Source organism: Pecten maximus, chromosome 10 (genome assembly GCF_902652985.1).
Source record: "Pecten maximus chromosome 10, xPecMax1.1, whole genome shotgun sequence".
In the NCBI taxonomy this organism is placed as follows: domain Eukaryota; kingdom Metazoa; phylum Mollusca; class Bivalvia; order Pectinida; family Pectinidae; genus Pecten; species Pecten maximus.
The window spans coordinates 33,676,197-33,693,349 of NC_047024.1; the positions used below are offsets into that span (position 1 = coordinate 33,676,197).

At 34.5% G+C, this 17,153-nt stretch overlaps 1 protein-coding gene across 1 annotated transcript in view; it reads right to left on the bottom strand.

Annotated features, from left to right (window-relative positions):
* Positions 1–17,153, bottom strand: part of LOC117336396 (tetratricopeptide repeat protein 17-like) — a 46,150-nt gene that overhangs the window by 27,881 nt on the left and 1,116 nt on the right. The window contains exons 2-18 of the mRNA XM_033896900.1: positions 16,149–16,408; positions 15,807–15,918; positions 14,815–14,931; positions 14,374–14,483; positions 13,812–13,959; positions 13,279–13,418; positions 12,485–12,651; positions 11,825–11,961; positions 11,224–11,328; positions 10,131–10,249; positions 8,304–8,499; positions 6,935–7,012; positions 6,457–6,681; positions 5,883–6,158; positions 4,849–4,996; positions 2,481–2,552; positions 1,748–1,845 (exon numbers count right to left, since the gene is read on the bottom strand). Coding sequence (XP_033752791.1) covers positions 1,748–1,845; positions 2,481–2,552; positions 4,849–4,996; positions 5,883–6,158; positions 6,457–6,681; positions 6,935–7,012; positions 8,304–8,499; positions 10,131–10,249; positions 11,224–11,328; positions 11,825–11,961; positions 12,485–12,651; positions 13,279–13,418; positions 13,812–13,959; positions 14,374–14,483; positions 14,815–14,931; positions 15,807–15,918; positions 16,149–16,408 — 2,508 coding nt within the window. The remainder of the gene's footprint in view (positions 1–1,747; positions 1,846–2,480; positions 2,553–4,848; positions 4,997–5,882; positions 6,159–6,456; positions 6,682–6,934; positions 7,013–8,303; positions 8,500–10,130; positions 10,250–11,223; positions 11,329–11,824; positions 11,962–12,484; positions 12,652–13,278; positions 13,419–13,811; positions 13,960–14,373; positions 14,484–14,814; positions 14,932–15,806; positions 15,919–16,148; positions 16,409–17,153) is intronic.

The following is a 17,153-nucleotide window of genomic DNA, read 5'->3' on the forward strand; positions in this document are numbered from 1 at the left end:
CAATCTGCACGGGAAAATTAATAACATAGCTTGGTTCACCACTCACTTGAGAAATACGTAGCAGGAAACTTGACAACAATGATCCTTTATGGATTATCACACTGTCAAGACAATATCTCACAGGTGAATCAAATACATCGACAGGTAAACACAATTCTACAGGTAAAAAGTCAGAACCACCTTGTCACATCTCTGTTTACTTTTACAATCAAACAAATTTCATTTTTTGTGTGTGCAAAATACATCAATTTTGTAAGAACATTGCTTCATATAATCTTATAAAAGGAAAGAACAGATTTTTCCCCAGTTATTCACAAAATGTTTATGTAGGTATATGACATAAATCAACACGAAAATTCTCGTCATTCCTTATAATAAATTTCATAGAAAAACATAATAACTTATTGCTATCTTTGTTTTAGTTATAAAAGTAATATTGTGTACATAGTTCTTATCTGACTGTTTTGTACATAGTTCTTATCTGACTGTTTTGAAATTTACTTTTCAGTTAATATGCTAAATAATTGAAAAACTTAATCAAATTGTTTTTACATAAAAACTGAAAGAATGCTAGCTTCTAAAAGTAAAAAAAATAAATAAAAGTTTGAAAAAAAACAACTGTCTAACTTAGCATGATGGGTACATTGTAAATAACTTTATATGCACGACTGGATTATAATAATTAAGCATCAAAAACCTTGATGTTTGCTCTGGTTAAAACTAATTTTCATGTCTAAAAATATCAGTTTCCACAGTACTGCCACCTCATTACACATGCAGAACATGCAGGGATACAAAATGCTGTCTAGTCTATTCTGTCTCTACATTAAATTCACTGTATAAAGTATACTGTATATAATGTACTGTAAATACATTGTATCATGATAATAATGACACTGTATAATTATACAACAAGCATACTGAGTGTTGCTAAATATATATCCTCCACCTGTCCCCGCTAAAAAAAGTAAGTGACCTTGACCTTGACCTAAAAACCCTGAATCTCGAACTTGTCCAAGATAGTTTGATAAAAATCCTGCTATGAATGAAGCCTCTAGTACACTGAAAACTTAAGCGTTATGTACATACGTACAAGACAGACGGAGAGGAAATCTAGTCCCTCCGGTATCACCATTAGAGACTAATAAATAAAATGTGCTTAAACTTTGATTTTATTGAAAATACAGTGTAATACTGTTAGTTATAATCATGAAAAATTAGAGACACTGAACTGATGCAAAGAAACTAATCTATTTTGTTGCTATAGTTTAAGTATGTAGATCATTTTAGTGTACCAAATATACTATTATATAATACAATAAATTTTGTCAAAATAAAAATATCCCATTTTGAATTGTTGAGTCCTTGAAAATCTGCGTCATGTTGATATATACCAATGTCTCCCTATACCTGGCTTTATTCATTATCAATTTCAGATCTGTAGGTCATTACGAAAGGCTAAATATATATCATCTCCATTCATATTCCTATAATAACATAAGGGGAGCAGTGTCTTTCTTTAAGGCTCTACTATGAAAAATGCAGCTTATTTTCCTTGTTAACTTTGAAACATGGCACAAATATCTTTGATAATTATTATAAGATATATTAACCTTAGCAGATAGGTAACTTTACTACAGTTTCCTCCCCATCAACAATGATGATATGCAGTGCTAATATTATAAGCCATTATCCATGCGGTTACCATTGTATCGATATTGCGACAGATTTGTGTGTCCTGACCTACCTGGACTCGGAGCTGGCTACACTCCTCACCCTGACAAACACCTTTGGTCAGATAGTACTCGCTGATCTCGTCCAACTTGGTGCTGAAGTCACTACCAACTGTAACATGTAGAGTAACTCCCAATCAGAATACCATTAGTATGACATAACTTTCAGATTTTTTTCTCATAATTATTTTTAAAATGATTTTGGAAGTAAACTTGAACAAATTAACATAACAAGAGTCCCAGAAGGCATGTATTGCTCACATCAACATTAAGAATATATGATTTTTCAGCTAATGCTATGCTATATAAGTTTTTAAACATTTGACTAGTATGACCTTAAAAGCAGGTCAAGGATATTTATAGTAGGAAAGGTTGTAGCACTTTAAACAGGTCATCTACTAGAGAAATAGCATGACACATAATCTTCTGGAACTTGAGAATAACAATTTTTCAAGAATTTTACCAATTATGATATTGCATTTCAGAGTAGAAGTCCAACTTGGGTTAACAATCAACGCTGAAAGCAATAATGCAGAGTAAGATCTGTGATGCTGGGCTTCACACCAGCTTTTCAGAAATTAAGTTAAGAAAATGTTAGACTAATTATTCAGTCCTATATACCTGCTTGACGGCTAGGAGGTTTACTAAAACTGTAGTGAAGTCCCCTAGGGTTTGGTCAGAGATCACTAGTGAAATAAACTACTGCAACAGTGTGTCTTTTCTCCACCTACAGATATATGTACTCACATGTAGGTTCATCTGGCCCTCCGTTAGACACCTGGGTCTTAGCAGATGGACATTGTCCTCCATCTCCATTCACTGTTGAAAAAACAAATAAATAATACTTTATCAATCCAGGTTCTTTTTCCAAAAGTTTCTGTCTATTATATAATACTTTATCAATCCAGGTTCTTTTTCCAACAGTTTCTGTCTATTATATTATAATACTTTATCAATCCAGGTTCTTTTTCCAACAGTTTCTGTCTATTATATTATAATACTTTATCAATCCAGGTTCTTTTTCCAACAGTTTCTGTCTATTATATAATACTTTATCAATCCAGGTTCTTTTTCCAACAGTTTCTGTCTATTATATAATACTTTATCAATCCAGGTTCTTTTTCCAACAGTTTCTGTCTATTATATTATAATACTTTATCAATCCAGGTTCTTTTTCCAACAGTTTCTGTCTATTATATAATACTTTATCAATCCAGGTTCTTTTTCCAACAGTTTCTGTCTATTATATAATACTTTATCAATCCAGGTTCTTTTTCCAAAAGTTTCTGTCTATTATATAATACTTTATCAATCCAGGTTCTTTTTCCAAAAGTTTCTGTCTATTATATAATACTTTATCAATCCAGGTTCTTTTTCCAACAGTTTCTGTCTATTATATATAATACTTTATCAATCCAGGTTCTTTTTCCAAAAGTTTCTGTCTATTATATTATAATACTTTATCAATCCAGGTTCTTTTTCCAAAGTTTTCTGTCTATTATATTATAATACTTTATCAATCCAGGTTCTTTTTCCAACAGTTTCTGTCTATTATATTATAATACTTTATCAATCCAGGTTCTTTTTTCCAACAGTTTCTGTCTATTATATTATAATACTTTATCAATCCAGGTTCTTTTTCCAACAGTTTCTGTCTATTATATTATAATACTTTATCAATCCAGGTTCTTTTTCCAACAGTTTCTGTCTATTATATTATAATACTTTATCAATCCAGGTTCTTTTTCCAAAAGTTTTCTGTCTATTATATAATACTTTATCAATCCAAGTTCTTTTTCCAACAGTTTCTGTCTATTATATTATAATACTTTATCAATCCAGGTTCTTTTTCCAACAGTTTCTGTCTATTATATTATAATACTTTATCAATCCAGGTTCTTTTTCCAACAGTTTCTGTCTATTATATTATAATACTTTATCAATCCAGGTTCTTTTTCCAACAGTTTTCTGTCTATTATATAATACTTTATCAATCCAGGTTCTTTTTCCAACAGTTTCTGTCTATTATATAATACTTTATCAATCCAGGTTCTTTTTCCAACAGTTTCTGTCTATTATATTATAATACTTTATCAATCCAGGTTCTTTTTCCAACAGTTTCTGTCTATTATATAATACTTTATCAATCCAGGTTCTTTTTCCAAAAGTTTTCTGTCTATTATATAATACTTTATCAATCCAGGTTCTTTTTCCAACAGTTTCTGTCTATTATATAATACTTTATATCAATCCAGGTTCTTTTTCCAACAGTTTCTGTCTATTATATAATACTTTATCAATCCAGGTTCTTTTTCCAACAGTTTCTGTCTATTATATAATACTTTTATATCAATCCAGGTTCTTTTTCCAATAGTTTCTGTCTATTATATAATACTTTATCAATCCAGGTTCTTTTTCCAAAAGTTTTCTGTCTATTATATAATACTTTATCAATCCAGGTTCTTTTTCCAAAAGTTTCTGTCTATTATATAATACTTTTATATCAATCCAGGTTCTTTTTCCAAAAGTTTCTGTCTATTATATAATACTTTATCAATCCAGGTTCTTTTTCCAAAAGTTTTTGTCTATTATATAATACTTTTATATCAATCCAGGTTCTTTTTCCAATAGTTTCTGTCTATTATATAATACTTTATCAATCCAAGTTCTTTTTCCAACTGTTTCTGTCTATTAATGGTTTTAAAGTTAAAGCACTGGTATTAAAATGTGTCTGATTTAATTTTGAAGAAAAATACTACAAATGACATCAACACTCACACCACACAAAATGATGACTGATTGCTATGTAAGGAGAAAATTTTATTGCTTAGGAACACAAAATAAACTGTGTTTATTAAACTTTAATATTTGTGTGAAATTATCACTAAACAATCAGTTTCTACAGGCTATTCTCTTTTACAGTACAATTATATATAATAGCTTACACAAACCCTGTATGATATGTAAACGCTGACTTATTCCCTGTACAATATATAATAGCTTCCACAAACCCTGTATGATATGTAAAAGCTGACTTATTCCCTGTACAATATATAAGAGATAACACATCCCCCTGTATGATTAGTCAAATCCTGCTGTATGATAAGAAACTTACAAGCAGGTAGTTCTGATGAATGGATGTCCCCAGCACAACTGTCCAGTTTGATGGGAGTGACGGTGCAGGTCTGAGTACAGTGACCATTACACTCCCCAGACTTACTGCGACTCCGCGTCTCGATCACACACTTCTCCTCGCCATTCTCCTGTATTGAACATGCTAGGGTATCAGTACATGTACAACCAAATCTAAAAGCATATGTCTACAGTACAGACATACTCTCACTAACTGATACCAGCACAGGTATTCAGTCTTTAATCATTCTGATATGTAACATGAAACTGCTGGCTCTACATATAAACAGAATTGCTCCTCTCATTAAGAGAAACATGTCGGAATATCCTCCATTACATAGGTCATGGAGTTGAGGCTGCTACGGACACCCAACATCATTATTGTTGCACATAACAACTTAACAGTCCAAGTACGCATGGAAACAATATGTAAGATTTGTGTTGGGAAATGTTTAAAGATTACAGTTGTTGGTTACACAGACTATGTTGGAATTAATCAAACTGTGATACAGGGGTCACAATACGGTACATATCACAATATTTGAGAAGCTGATGACCTATCAGATATCTGGTATTCCATCGTACAGTAGTCATGTTTTGTTTGTGATATTCACGGAACATTTGAGTGTTTGTCTACATTTGTTAAAAAAAACATATATTTTGTCCGTTTCCAACAAAATGTTCTTGAATTTAACTGATTGATTTGAAAGAAATCCAACAGGCAGCTTTATAAGCTGCTGGAACGGTGTTGTCAGCATTGTGGCTTACTACAAAACGTAAGTTAACGTTGGTAAAGGGAGATAACTACAAATGTTCAAGTATCGCAATACAAATCAAGGATAGACAATACATCAATGCACCACTCTGTGATCCAATACATTGATGTATCGGTGAATCGTTACACCACTAGTAGTTTAGCATGCCTTATCTTTAAATTGTATTTCCCTTTTACAGGATAAATAACATTTTCTGTGTTTTTACAATATTTCCTAAGCTGCAATGTGCCAAGTCACTTACCCTTTTGCAAATAACTCTGCTCTCTGTCTCTTTTCCCTTTCCCATAGCAGCTGGCCGGGGCTGACAGTTGGCGGTGGGAACTGGTGGTGCTGTTTCCTGTGGAGCCACAGATTGTGTAGCCTGGTGGTACCGCTGGAAACACTTGATGGCACGCAAGGTACTGACCACCTCAGGGTTGTCAGGGAGAATCTCCAGCGAGATCTGATAATGCTTCACAGCTCCAGTATAATTCTTTGACGCCCACAACACATTGCCGAAGAAAAAATGGGATGCAGGCTGGAAAAAATTCATAAAATACTGATCCTAATGGGACAATAAACATCATATTATCATTATTTTAATAATAGCTTTCTTTTTGAAGCATTTTCTGGCAGAAATCAAGTGCTTACGTAATTACGTTAAAATAATTTCATCAAAGAGTCACCTAAACACTATAGACTACCAAATATATCTGAATACTAAATCCAAACAGTACTATTATAATATCAGTCCTAAAATTCCTTGTCATATTTTTTTAAGCGATTCGCTTTGAATCATATTTGCCATATATAATTCTTTCACGACCTTGACCTACTTCAATGTCGCTGATATTGAGAGCATCCCGCATGACTTTTACAGCATCATCGTAGCGTCCCCACCGGTAGAGGATATTGGCAAGGTTGACAAGAGGTACATCCTTGTATTTGTCAGGAACATAGACGAGAGATCGTCGGATACACTCGATACCATGGTAGTTGTTACCTATGATACGCCAGTACATCCCTGCCAGGTTATATAATATCCATTTGGGACCAACATTCTGAAACAAATACAGACTTAATAATTCTGATGACAAGACACAGTTTTGGTTACTTTGACCATTTTCAGGTTACATGCCACATTGTTTGTACAAGAAAAGAGGATTAAGGAAACAGACATATTAAATTGCTCTCCCAAAGTACTTAAAGGCTGCCTACATGATATTGCAAAAATATTTTCTTAAGAAAGATCTAAGTATCTTTTACACCAGGCCTATAGAACAAATCAAACTCTCTAAGAGACTGAGAACGTACCTTTTTGAGAGCAGTGAGTATCCTCTGGCCGACTTCCTCCTCTGTTACCACTCCCTCATTCACATGGTTTAACAGTGTCTATAACACACAAACACACTTTGAACATCAAGAAGATTAATGAGAATAACTGATCATGAAGCAAACAAGATATCCCAGGGAAACCCACCATTTAATGAACTATTTGGTTCTATGTAACATACATGTTTCTCTACTTTTCTCATCTTTCCTCTTTTTTATCCTCAGTTAATAATTCGGAAGCAAATTGAACCTACATATCAAGTTACTTTCCATGATTCGAAATAGCAAACTTCAAATTCCAAGATGGCCACCTGTTGGCCATTTACTTTTCTTGACTTAAAATTGGGCACAATGAGGGACCAAGGGGCACTTACATATCAAATTTCAGAAATATCCTTTCAGTGCTACTCAAGAAATAACGATAGCAAGGATTGTTTACCAAGAGACAATAGACCACAGACAAAGGGTGATTTAAAAAGCCTACCATCTAATGATAGTGGACTAAAATACATCCAACAAAAGGCCCATGGGGCCTGTATCTCTCACCTGGCTATTTCAGTAATTATTACAAATATTTTCTCCATTTTGGGATATGCCTCTCAGTACCCTGTATTTTTAGGGTTCTGGTTCCAAAGAAAATTAAAAGCAAACTAGAATAATGACAGGTCAGCAAGGGCTATATACCCCCACAGAAGCCATTTAACCATATTGCTACAGTTCAGTTTGAAAATTGATATTTGGACATCAAAAGCTATTGCAAGTAGCTAGAAAGCAATATATATACATTATACATGTACTATGATGTGACTCTTGTTTCTTTCCACCTCTATATACTGGTATGATACTCATTTGTGAAGTTTTATTTGTTTTATCTAATCCAGGGCTGTGTGAGAGTCAGAAATCACATTTTCTCTTGACCTTAGGAACCAAATGGCCATTAACATTGACCCAGTGACCTTGATCTTAAATCAGTTAATATCTTGTTTAATCCAAGCAAACATTTCTCCATAGTGTCATGACAAAATGTTCATCAGTGAAAAATTACATTGACAATTAACCTTTGAACCGAGTTACCTTGACCTTTAACTGGACCGTAAGTCAGTTGACTCATTACTTCCAACCACTCTTTTTCTTTGTAATGCCATAATCAAAGGTTTATTAGTGAAAAGATACCCTGACCTTTGACCCAGTGACCTTAACCTTTGATCAATTGACTTATTGCTGAATTCCAACCACCTTTGCTTCATAATGGTATGACATGTTCCTAAAGACTTGCTTCTCTACTTCTACTGAATAAAACATGTCAACGAATATTTCAAATTCAAGTAAGAAAATAAATGATCTTTTTCACCTGGCGGATAGACTTGTCAGCCATTTTCAGTGGCATCCTGGTACGTTCTTCTCTGCTGACAGATTTTATGTGGTCGTAACTCTTTGAACTGCCCTCTGGGATCTCCTCCAGTGGCACACATACTGGAGGGTACCAAGGTAATGGGTGCTCATCACCGGGCGTCAAGTTCTGAGCCTCTGTCAACAATGCCTTTACCCTACAACACAGATTAGTTTATTAGAAGCTTTAAATTATCACAGCAGTAAAGGTGAAATGAGGACTGACAATACAGGAGGGAGTTATGACCATATATATTACATTATGAAATTTTATCTTAATCAAAAGCTAGCTTGACTCATTAGTTATGTTTTTTTTCTGCATTCTGTATCAAACTGGGAAAAATTACTTCTTGTATTCGACTAGCAACTGGACTAATGTTCAGTCAAAAAAGATATTGGTATATAAAAAGTGTGCATTATAAACTAATGCTATTGCAGTCAATAGAATGTTTATTTTCTCAGTAATTAAGTTAAAGCACTCTCCGGGATCGATCCTATCTTACTCATACTTCCAGTTATATTGTTTAACAGGAAATAGAAAGCTATTGTGTTATGCAGCATGTATACTACAACATAAGTACACATATTAAAAGTCCTCAGAAATACTTCCTCAAAGCTTTGTTTCCTTGTACATAGAAATCAAAACCATATTATCATATAGATTAGTAAATAAATGTTATAACATGTGTACATGTGTTTGTGTATGTTTGGCTGATGCAGTCATCTTTTTTCATCAAAATAACTCTCACTCCTTAACAAAAGGTCCAGGGGTATAGCAAAAGCTCCTAGGCTTCATCCCAGTGAACTAAAATAGGGTTTTCCTCAGAAGAGGTTAATATTATCCAGCTTATTAACATTTTTGGATAATATAATTTATGTCCCTTTAAACTCAGTAGTCTTTCATCCCAGCTTGCTTCGGGAGTTTTTTTATTATTAGGTTTGACCACTGTGACCTTGACAGTTGGTTAAAGATAATTAATCTGAACTAACATCATGAACCTTGACCTTTTGGGAGAAGTTGTAGAATATTTACAAATATATGTCCCTTGTGACCTTGAAAGGCATCAAAATCATTCAACCAATCAGATTGCCTTTTCTCTTGACGTACTACTAACCCAACACAAGTAGCATGACCCTTGGCCTCTTGGGATATTCCAGAGAATTTGTTTACATATTTGACACTCTGACCTTGAAAGAAGACCTTAAGATGGTTCAATGCAACCAATTTGATAGCTCTTTATCACAGGGTGGCACTGGCCTAACCTCATGACTCAACAATGTGTTGGTTGTTAAGAAGTTTTTTTATATTTATATGTATATATATAAGGCTCAACAAACAAGAGTTGTCAGAAGACAACAAAGCTCGCTGAGTGGGTTGAAATTTGTATTTTTTGTTTAAGTAGGTAGAATTTAATGCTCGAGGTCAGCAGTTCTGCAAACGTAGTACAAATGTAAAGGTCTTGTCACAGGAACACATGTCAAATACCTAATCTGTATCTCCATTAGTACTGACACAACACTGCTTTATAAAAACTTAACTTTAGGCTAGCTGTCTACGGCAGACACCGACGCTGACACCAGGTATAGTAATATTTCTGATGGACCTTGTCCCGGCAGGTTAAAAAGTTGACAATGGATAGACGATGGGTACTGCATCACAGCGTAAGTGAAGGTGAGGTAAACGCCATAGAGATTGTGGTAATACTTCATGGTTAATGTGAGTGATGGGATAAAAATGCCTTCTATACCCGATGTTAATTTAAAATAACAGCCATCTCTCCTTACTTACTCAAAGCCTTTGTTTTCTGGTGAGAGGTAAATCATAGAAAGATTGCGGGGATCTGGGACTTTCTGTACATGAGTGTCACATTCCTCCTTACTGGGCCAATCATCATCCAGCAGGGGCGTCTATAAATAGAATTCAAAGTTTAGTTACACTTATTCAAGAATTAACACAGATGTCATCCTCATTAAATTGTTATTGAATATTGGACCAAGACAAGACAAAGTGTAAACAATACTGATGTGTACAGGTTGTCATACAAAACTTATACACAACCTACACAACTGTACACTTACATATAATAACAAAACTGTACACAAATCACAAAACTGTACACTAATAACAAAACTTATACACAACCTACAAAACTGTACACTAATAACAATACACTGTACTGCTGTGTACAGGTTGTCATACAAAACTTATACACAACCTACAAAACTGTACACTTATATATAATAACAAAACTGTACACTAATAACAAAACTGTACACTAATAACAAAACTGTACACTAATAACAAAACTGTACATGACACTAATAACAAAACTGTAAACTAATAACAAAACTGATTTGTACAGTTTGTCATACAAAACTTATACACAACCTACAAAACTATGTAATGTCTATAAAAGTCATACTTCTGGTACGTAGAGATTGTTATAGAAATCCCTGGACTTTAAACTCCACAGTAAAAATAGCTAATATAATCAGAATCTGATCAAAACCTGTTCTGTTGATTATTTTGTATGAAATCTTACCAACAAATCCTTTCTGCCTTACTCTACGTATATATGGCAAGGTTTGTTTGTTAACTATAAGGCCTATTACAAAGTATCATATCAATCCAACAGTAGGCTACAATGTTCCTTCGTTTGCTGGGTTTACTGCCTCATCATGAACAGCCAGGGTAGTTTAAGGCAGTCTACTTGTAGTAGTTGGTGACTACCTCACCAACAACATACAGGAGACTGGTCGTATGCCATCGAGAACATTAAGGGTAAAGTGTCTTGCCCAAGTTTTCTAATGCATTGGTACTATTTTAATAGCATCACCTGTGAACAATAATTTTAGAACTGACAGGAGCCACTGTTACCTACTTTAACAGTTGCCTCTTTGTCACGTCCATCCTTGGTAAATAGAGGATCACGTACAGGTTTGGAGTAGTCGGTTGTTTGAGGTCTCTCGTCCCACGTGTTAGTGAGCTGTAATGTTACCACACACAGGGTCGTTAGGTGCAATTGGCAGTGAGATATACACTTACCTATGTGTCATTGTTGTCACAAACTCACACACTCCCGTGATAAAGGAGAATATCTTTGAGGAAATGATCAGGGAGATTTACAGACAAACATTCTGACACCACATCCAGGTAGTTTCTTATTACTGTTGGTCTCAAATCAGGATATGATAACACAAATAGAGATTTCTTAAAATGTGGTCCTTTGCACAAATTATTTGTTTATGTTTCAAACTCTTTATTCAGGTTCTGTGCATTTAATATGAAAATAACTCCAATGGGAAACATGTTCCTTTTGACACAGGTGGTCTATAAATAAACAGCTAGCCATAAAACATGAACTCACAAGTGAAATACATGTCTTACTACTTCAGTCAGATTCAACAGTGATCAAAATGTGAGAATGCTAAATCACAGTTCATTTTTAATTAAGTGCTGTGAAGTTAGCTAGCGATCCTCACCTGTTTGCCATCCTTTGGAGATGTTGAATCCACAATCTCCTCCTGTATCTCGTAGTATTCAACAATGGAGGCCTTCTTTCCCCAGGTACACATAAGTACCTGCTTTCCATCTCGGTCCACCATCCGACAGTATTCACCTACAGTACAAACCAAACACATTGATACAATTCCACAAAATAAACACTCATCTTGAAACAACCCCACAAATTAAGAATCAACTCCAAAGAAATTTCTCATAACTGGGATCAAACAAGCATACTGGGTATTGCCTTAGCAATTCATGTCCCCTACTGGCCCTGCTAAAAACAGCAACAGTGAACTTGACCTAAAAACTCTGAAACTTAAAATTGTCCGAGATATTACGGTCCTTTATCATCATGTGAAATTGATAGAAATCTGTCACGGAATGAAGCTATTATAGCGCTGACAAACTTTGGTGTTACGTTCATATGGACAAAACAGACAGAGAAGAAACCTACAGTTCCCCATCCCCCCCCCCCCCCCCCCTCCCAGTTTCACTGAGAGGGGACCAATAACAATGTAATGAAGCATCTTTGCAAATATTCTCCTTGACCATTACAGAAATCTGTTTTGTCGAGAGAATTTTTTCTGAAATTGGGAAAAATATTTGAATCCCACAAATAAAACACTGAGGCCTACCTATATCTATAGTAGAGTCGCGTATTTTGTATGATTCAAAGGCTTTGTGCTGCAGAAGTTTGACTTCATTTGACACCTGTTCTGATAAAAGTTTTTCATTTTGATTTTGCCAGAAATCATGTTTCTTCTGATAGTCCTTTAAATCATTCAGTGTCCTTTGGAGTGATCTGTGAAACAAACCAAAAGAATCTATGTGTATATGCAATATACCTCTCTCTGCAAATATTTTACAAATATATCAAGATAAATCCTCACCGCATATAAACAATGAAACATAGAAACTCTGTTATCAGAGATTGATCCTAATTATCAATAAGAATTTTTTCAATCTCATTTCCATTAATTTAACATCTTCCTAATATGACCTTTGATGAAATGAAACACAAAACAGACAAACAACTGAGTTTATTATTTTTTATACTGAAGTGAAATGCCAGGATTAACAACTGCAAAGCAAATCAAGACATTCTAGAAGTGAAGGTCTCATTTTAGGGCTAGACACAAAGTGGTACCATTAAATCATGTTCACACAAATACTGATCATGTTGCTTGATCAGCAAAAGTTTGTACGAGGTTTCTGTCAACACACCACCTAACAGTATACACAAGTGTATAATGGTACAACTAGAGAGAGTTTCATCAGAATGAAAAAATCTCTAGTTGAGTGTATTCAAAAATCCTTTTACCAGAGCAGAACAGAACTTTAATTGATTACTATGTACAATACATGATCAACATAACATAATAATTACTAATCATCAATTTTGCAATGATGGTCTAATTCATGAGTTTACCTGTGTTGGGCTTCTAAAGCATTTTCCAGTTTAGCGTGGCAGTGAACAGCATGTTTACGTTTTGCGGCTGCCTCAAAGTCCGGTTGAATCTTGAGAGTATTTTCGAAGCAGATCACAGATTTATTGTACTCTGCCAGTACCTAAAACACAAACAGTAGAGTGAAAGTTCAGTTCTTAAACATAACTCTGTCAGTATGTATAACATTAACGGTAAAGGTCAAAGTTCACATACTGTACTCTGCCAAATTACCAACACCAAAACAAGAACTGGAAAACTCTGGCAAAATTCACTGCTACCAGTGTGGGAGTTTTATTCATCTTTCAGGGAAAATTAAGGAAAATCAACAGAAATTTGTCAAATGAAAGTTCCAAATTTTGGTAGAAAAGAAGTATTTCACAAGTCACTGGTAACCGTAATAAGTATTGGATAACAAACAAAAAACTGGATTTCATTATGATCAACCTGAATTTATTTGTCTATTTGAACTGTAGTTGTGAAGTATCTAAAGGCAGCTGTGAAGACAAGAACTTACAGCATAGATGTTTCCCAGTGTGAAGTGGTTAACATTTCGTTCTTTGGAGATGTCTAGGGCTGCGTGGACAACAATAGCCGCCTCATTGGAATATCGTGCCCGATGTAGAACATTGGCTAAACTAATTAGGGCAACATCCTTCTGGTGTCTGTAGATCACAAAATAATAAAAGTTTAAGTAACCATAGGTATAATTACTCCTTAAAAGGTTTTTTACAGAATAGAAACCATTAACAATTATGTTTGAATGGTATTTTGTGGACATTGTCATCCAGCTGACACAACTAAAACATGCATTGTATAAGAATGAGAAATTGGAAATTCATAACAATCAGAAAATGCTACTCAATATTACATTTTAATACAAGAAGTAAAGTTGAAACATCAATATAAAAATGTCCAAATCCTGTCACACACATGCACATCCACACAAATAATTAATACTGTTACTGTACCAGTACCTCTTCATTGTGCAAATTGAAAATGATCTTTTTTTATTAATCTTTTTTTGTCAATTTAAAGTTGAAAAAAAAATAAAAATGCCTACAGTATTAGACTCTCACCTGGGTGAGTAGTGTAGAGCACGTCTCACACACTCAATCACCTGATAAGGATCACCTTTTATCCTCCAATAAAATGCAGCCATGTTATACAATACCCAAGATGTGTCATTCTGAAAATAAGGTAGGCAAATGATAATACATACTGAATCAATAAAAAGTATTAAGATTTCTAAGAAATGTACCCTGCATTATTGAAACAAGAAACTTCATCTCCAATAGTTTATTTCCTTGAAGGAAAAAATATTGTTTAGAAAGTCAGGGTCTCAGGGCAGGATTCAAATTTTCGACAAATCTTTCTGGCAAATAAATTAGTTGAAATTTTAAAAGAAGTATTATCCAAATGTACATGTTTCTAGATTTATTCAAAATATTAGTAAGATGCCGAGCCCTTGTTGAACAGAAGCATAAATTTACTAGATAATGAAGTATCATGTTATATACCTTGAGCAGGGCATGGTACACCCTACTACCATATTGGTCAACATCATCCTGGTAAGTGATGGCATTCTTCAGGCCTAGCTCAGGTGTTCCCGACAACATATCCCTCACTTTCATCCCCTAGTTGACCAATTGAAAAAGGTGTCAGGTATCATAGAACTCAATATACATTTAAAATATTGGTACATAATTATGTTGCTGAATTTTCATGCTTTCTCTTTTACAATATACAATGTATTATGTAAAAGGTTCTTCTTTTCATGTTAAACAAGTATCAACCTTTTCAAACTATGATATTTTCTATCATGAGAACAAATTCAACTCAATCTGATATCCAAACTGATAAACATTCTTCTAATGTTTAAAGGTATGTAACTGTAGTTTGATCTGTAAACCTGTTTGAATGTGTGTATACTGTCTGTATTCAAGCTCTGTAAACCTTCCTAGCCTAAAGTTCAAAGGCATGTATACTGTGGTCAAGCTCTGTAAACCTTCCTCTAAATGTTTAAAGGCATGTATACTGTGGTCAAGCTCTGTAAACCTACCTCTAAATGTTTAAAGGCATGTATACTGTGGTCAAGCTCTGTAAACCTACCTCTAAATGTTTAAAGGCATGTATACTGTGGTCAAGCTCTGTAAACCTACCTCTAAATGTTCGAATGCATGTATACTGTGGTCAAGCTCTGTAAACCTACCTCTAAATGTTTAAAGGCATGTAAACTGTGGTCAAGCTCTGTAAACCTACCTCTAAATGTTTAAAGGCATGTAAACTGTGGTCAAGCTCTGTAAACCTACCTCTAAATGTTTAAAGGCATGTATACTGTGGTCAAGCTCTGTAAACCTACCTCTAAATGTTTAAAGGCATGTATACTGTGGTCAAGCTCTGTAAACCTACCTCTAAATGTTTAAAGGCATGTATACTGTGGTCAAGCTCTCTAAACCTACCTCTAAATGTTCGAAGGCATGTATACTGTAGTCAAGCTCTGTAAACCTACCTCTAAATGTTCGAAGGCATGTATACTGTAGTCAAGCTCTGAGAATAGGGTACAGTCGGGTGGTGAATGTATGCTGTGGAGAGGCTGGTTTACATCTATATGTTCCTCTGGTCTGAAAACACAAACAGTACATATGGTTCGCATCGATTGAAAATAATAAAACTTATTATTTGTAGATATATCTTCATCAGATAATACCATGCTCCAATTTGCTGTTTTGTCATGACAAGAAATTTGGAAAATCTCAAAATAACTATGAATATTTCTGCCCAGTACATTTATACATATATAATTATATTCTTACTGTATGTCTTTTTGTTCTCAACCATATATAACTAATACCTGATGCCTTTGTTCTCTAGTGGAAGTACTGTACTTATATAGAGGTCAAACTCTGGCAATGGTTTGCCTGCTTTTAGACAGTCTGCATCTGTTTTGTAAAACCTCTGTTCCAAACCAGTATCTCGGTCCTCATTTCTGTCAATCTCATCTTTTCTCGTCAGTAACTCTGCTTTGAGACCTTCCAGCATCTCTGTCCTCTCATCCTGCCTCATGAAAGCCACCAGGTCATAAGGTCGCCGTAGGTTAAAAACAGTGTCAGCCTAAACATAAGAAATTTAACGTTATACACTTATTGAATGACAGGACATATGACATCTATAGTATATTCACCTCATTGATAATAATGTGATCTAGTGTAGCAAGTTTATCTCTTTATTTTGTAGCTGAATAGACATTAAGCTTTGCGTAGCGTTTCAGTAAAATGATTTGAAACAGTACAATGGAACTGTCCATTGGAACTCATCCAAGTTCTCACTCCCTTGACATAGCTTAACTTCAGTACACATAGACACGATACTCAACCACACAGACACAAAAGCTAGCTTAACATTGGAATATCTATGTAGCTGAAATGCCCATATACCCATCCCTCACAAATAAATAGTGGAGGAAATCTGGGCACTTTCAAGTCCAACATGTGATGTTCCTATTCTGAACCATAGAATTCACATGTAGTGATTACACTTTGATAAAAATTACAATCTGGCAGTTAAGTTTGCAATCGTTAAAACATTCTTTCATCAAAATTGGATGTTGCTCAAATTTCAAATCAGAAGCCTTGATTTGATTGCTAGGGGCCTCATCTTGATTGACATCATATACACAGCATAAATTCTGCATATGGTAGAGCCATCCCATTACTCAAATTACATGTACAATAGTATTGGATAAGTCTACAGCCAGAGATCACAAACATTTAATATATTATAACTGTGGAACAGGATATGAATTAGAGCAAACTAGCCCATGACCTCTTCACATACTGCAGGGGAACCAGTCTTACTG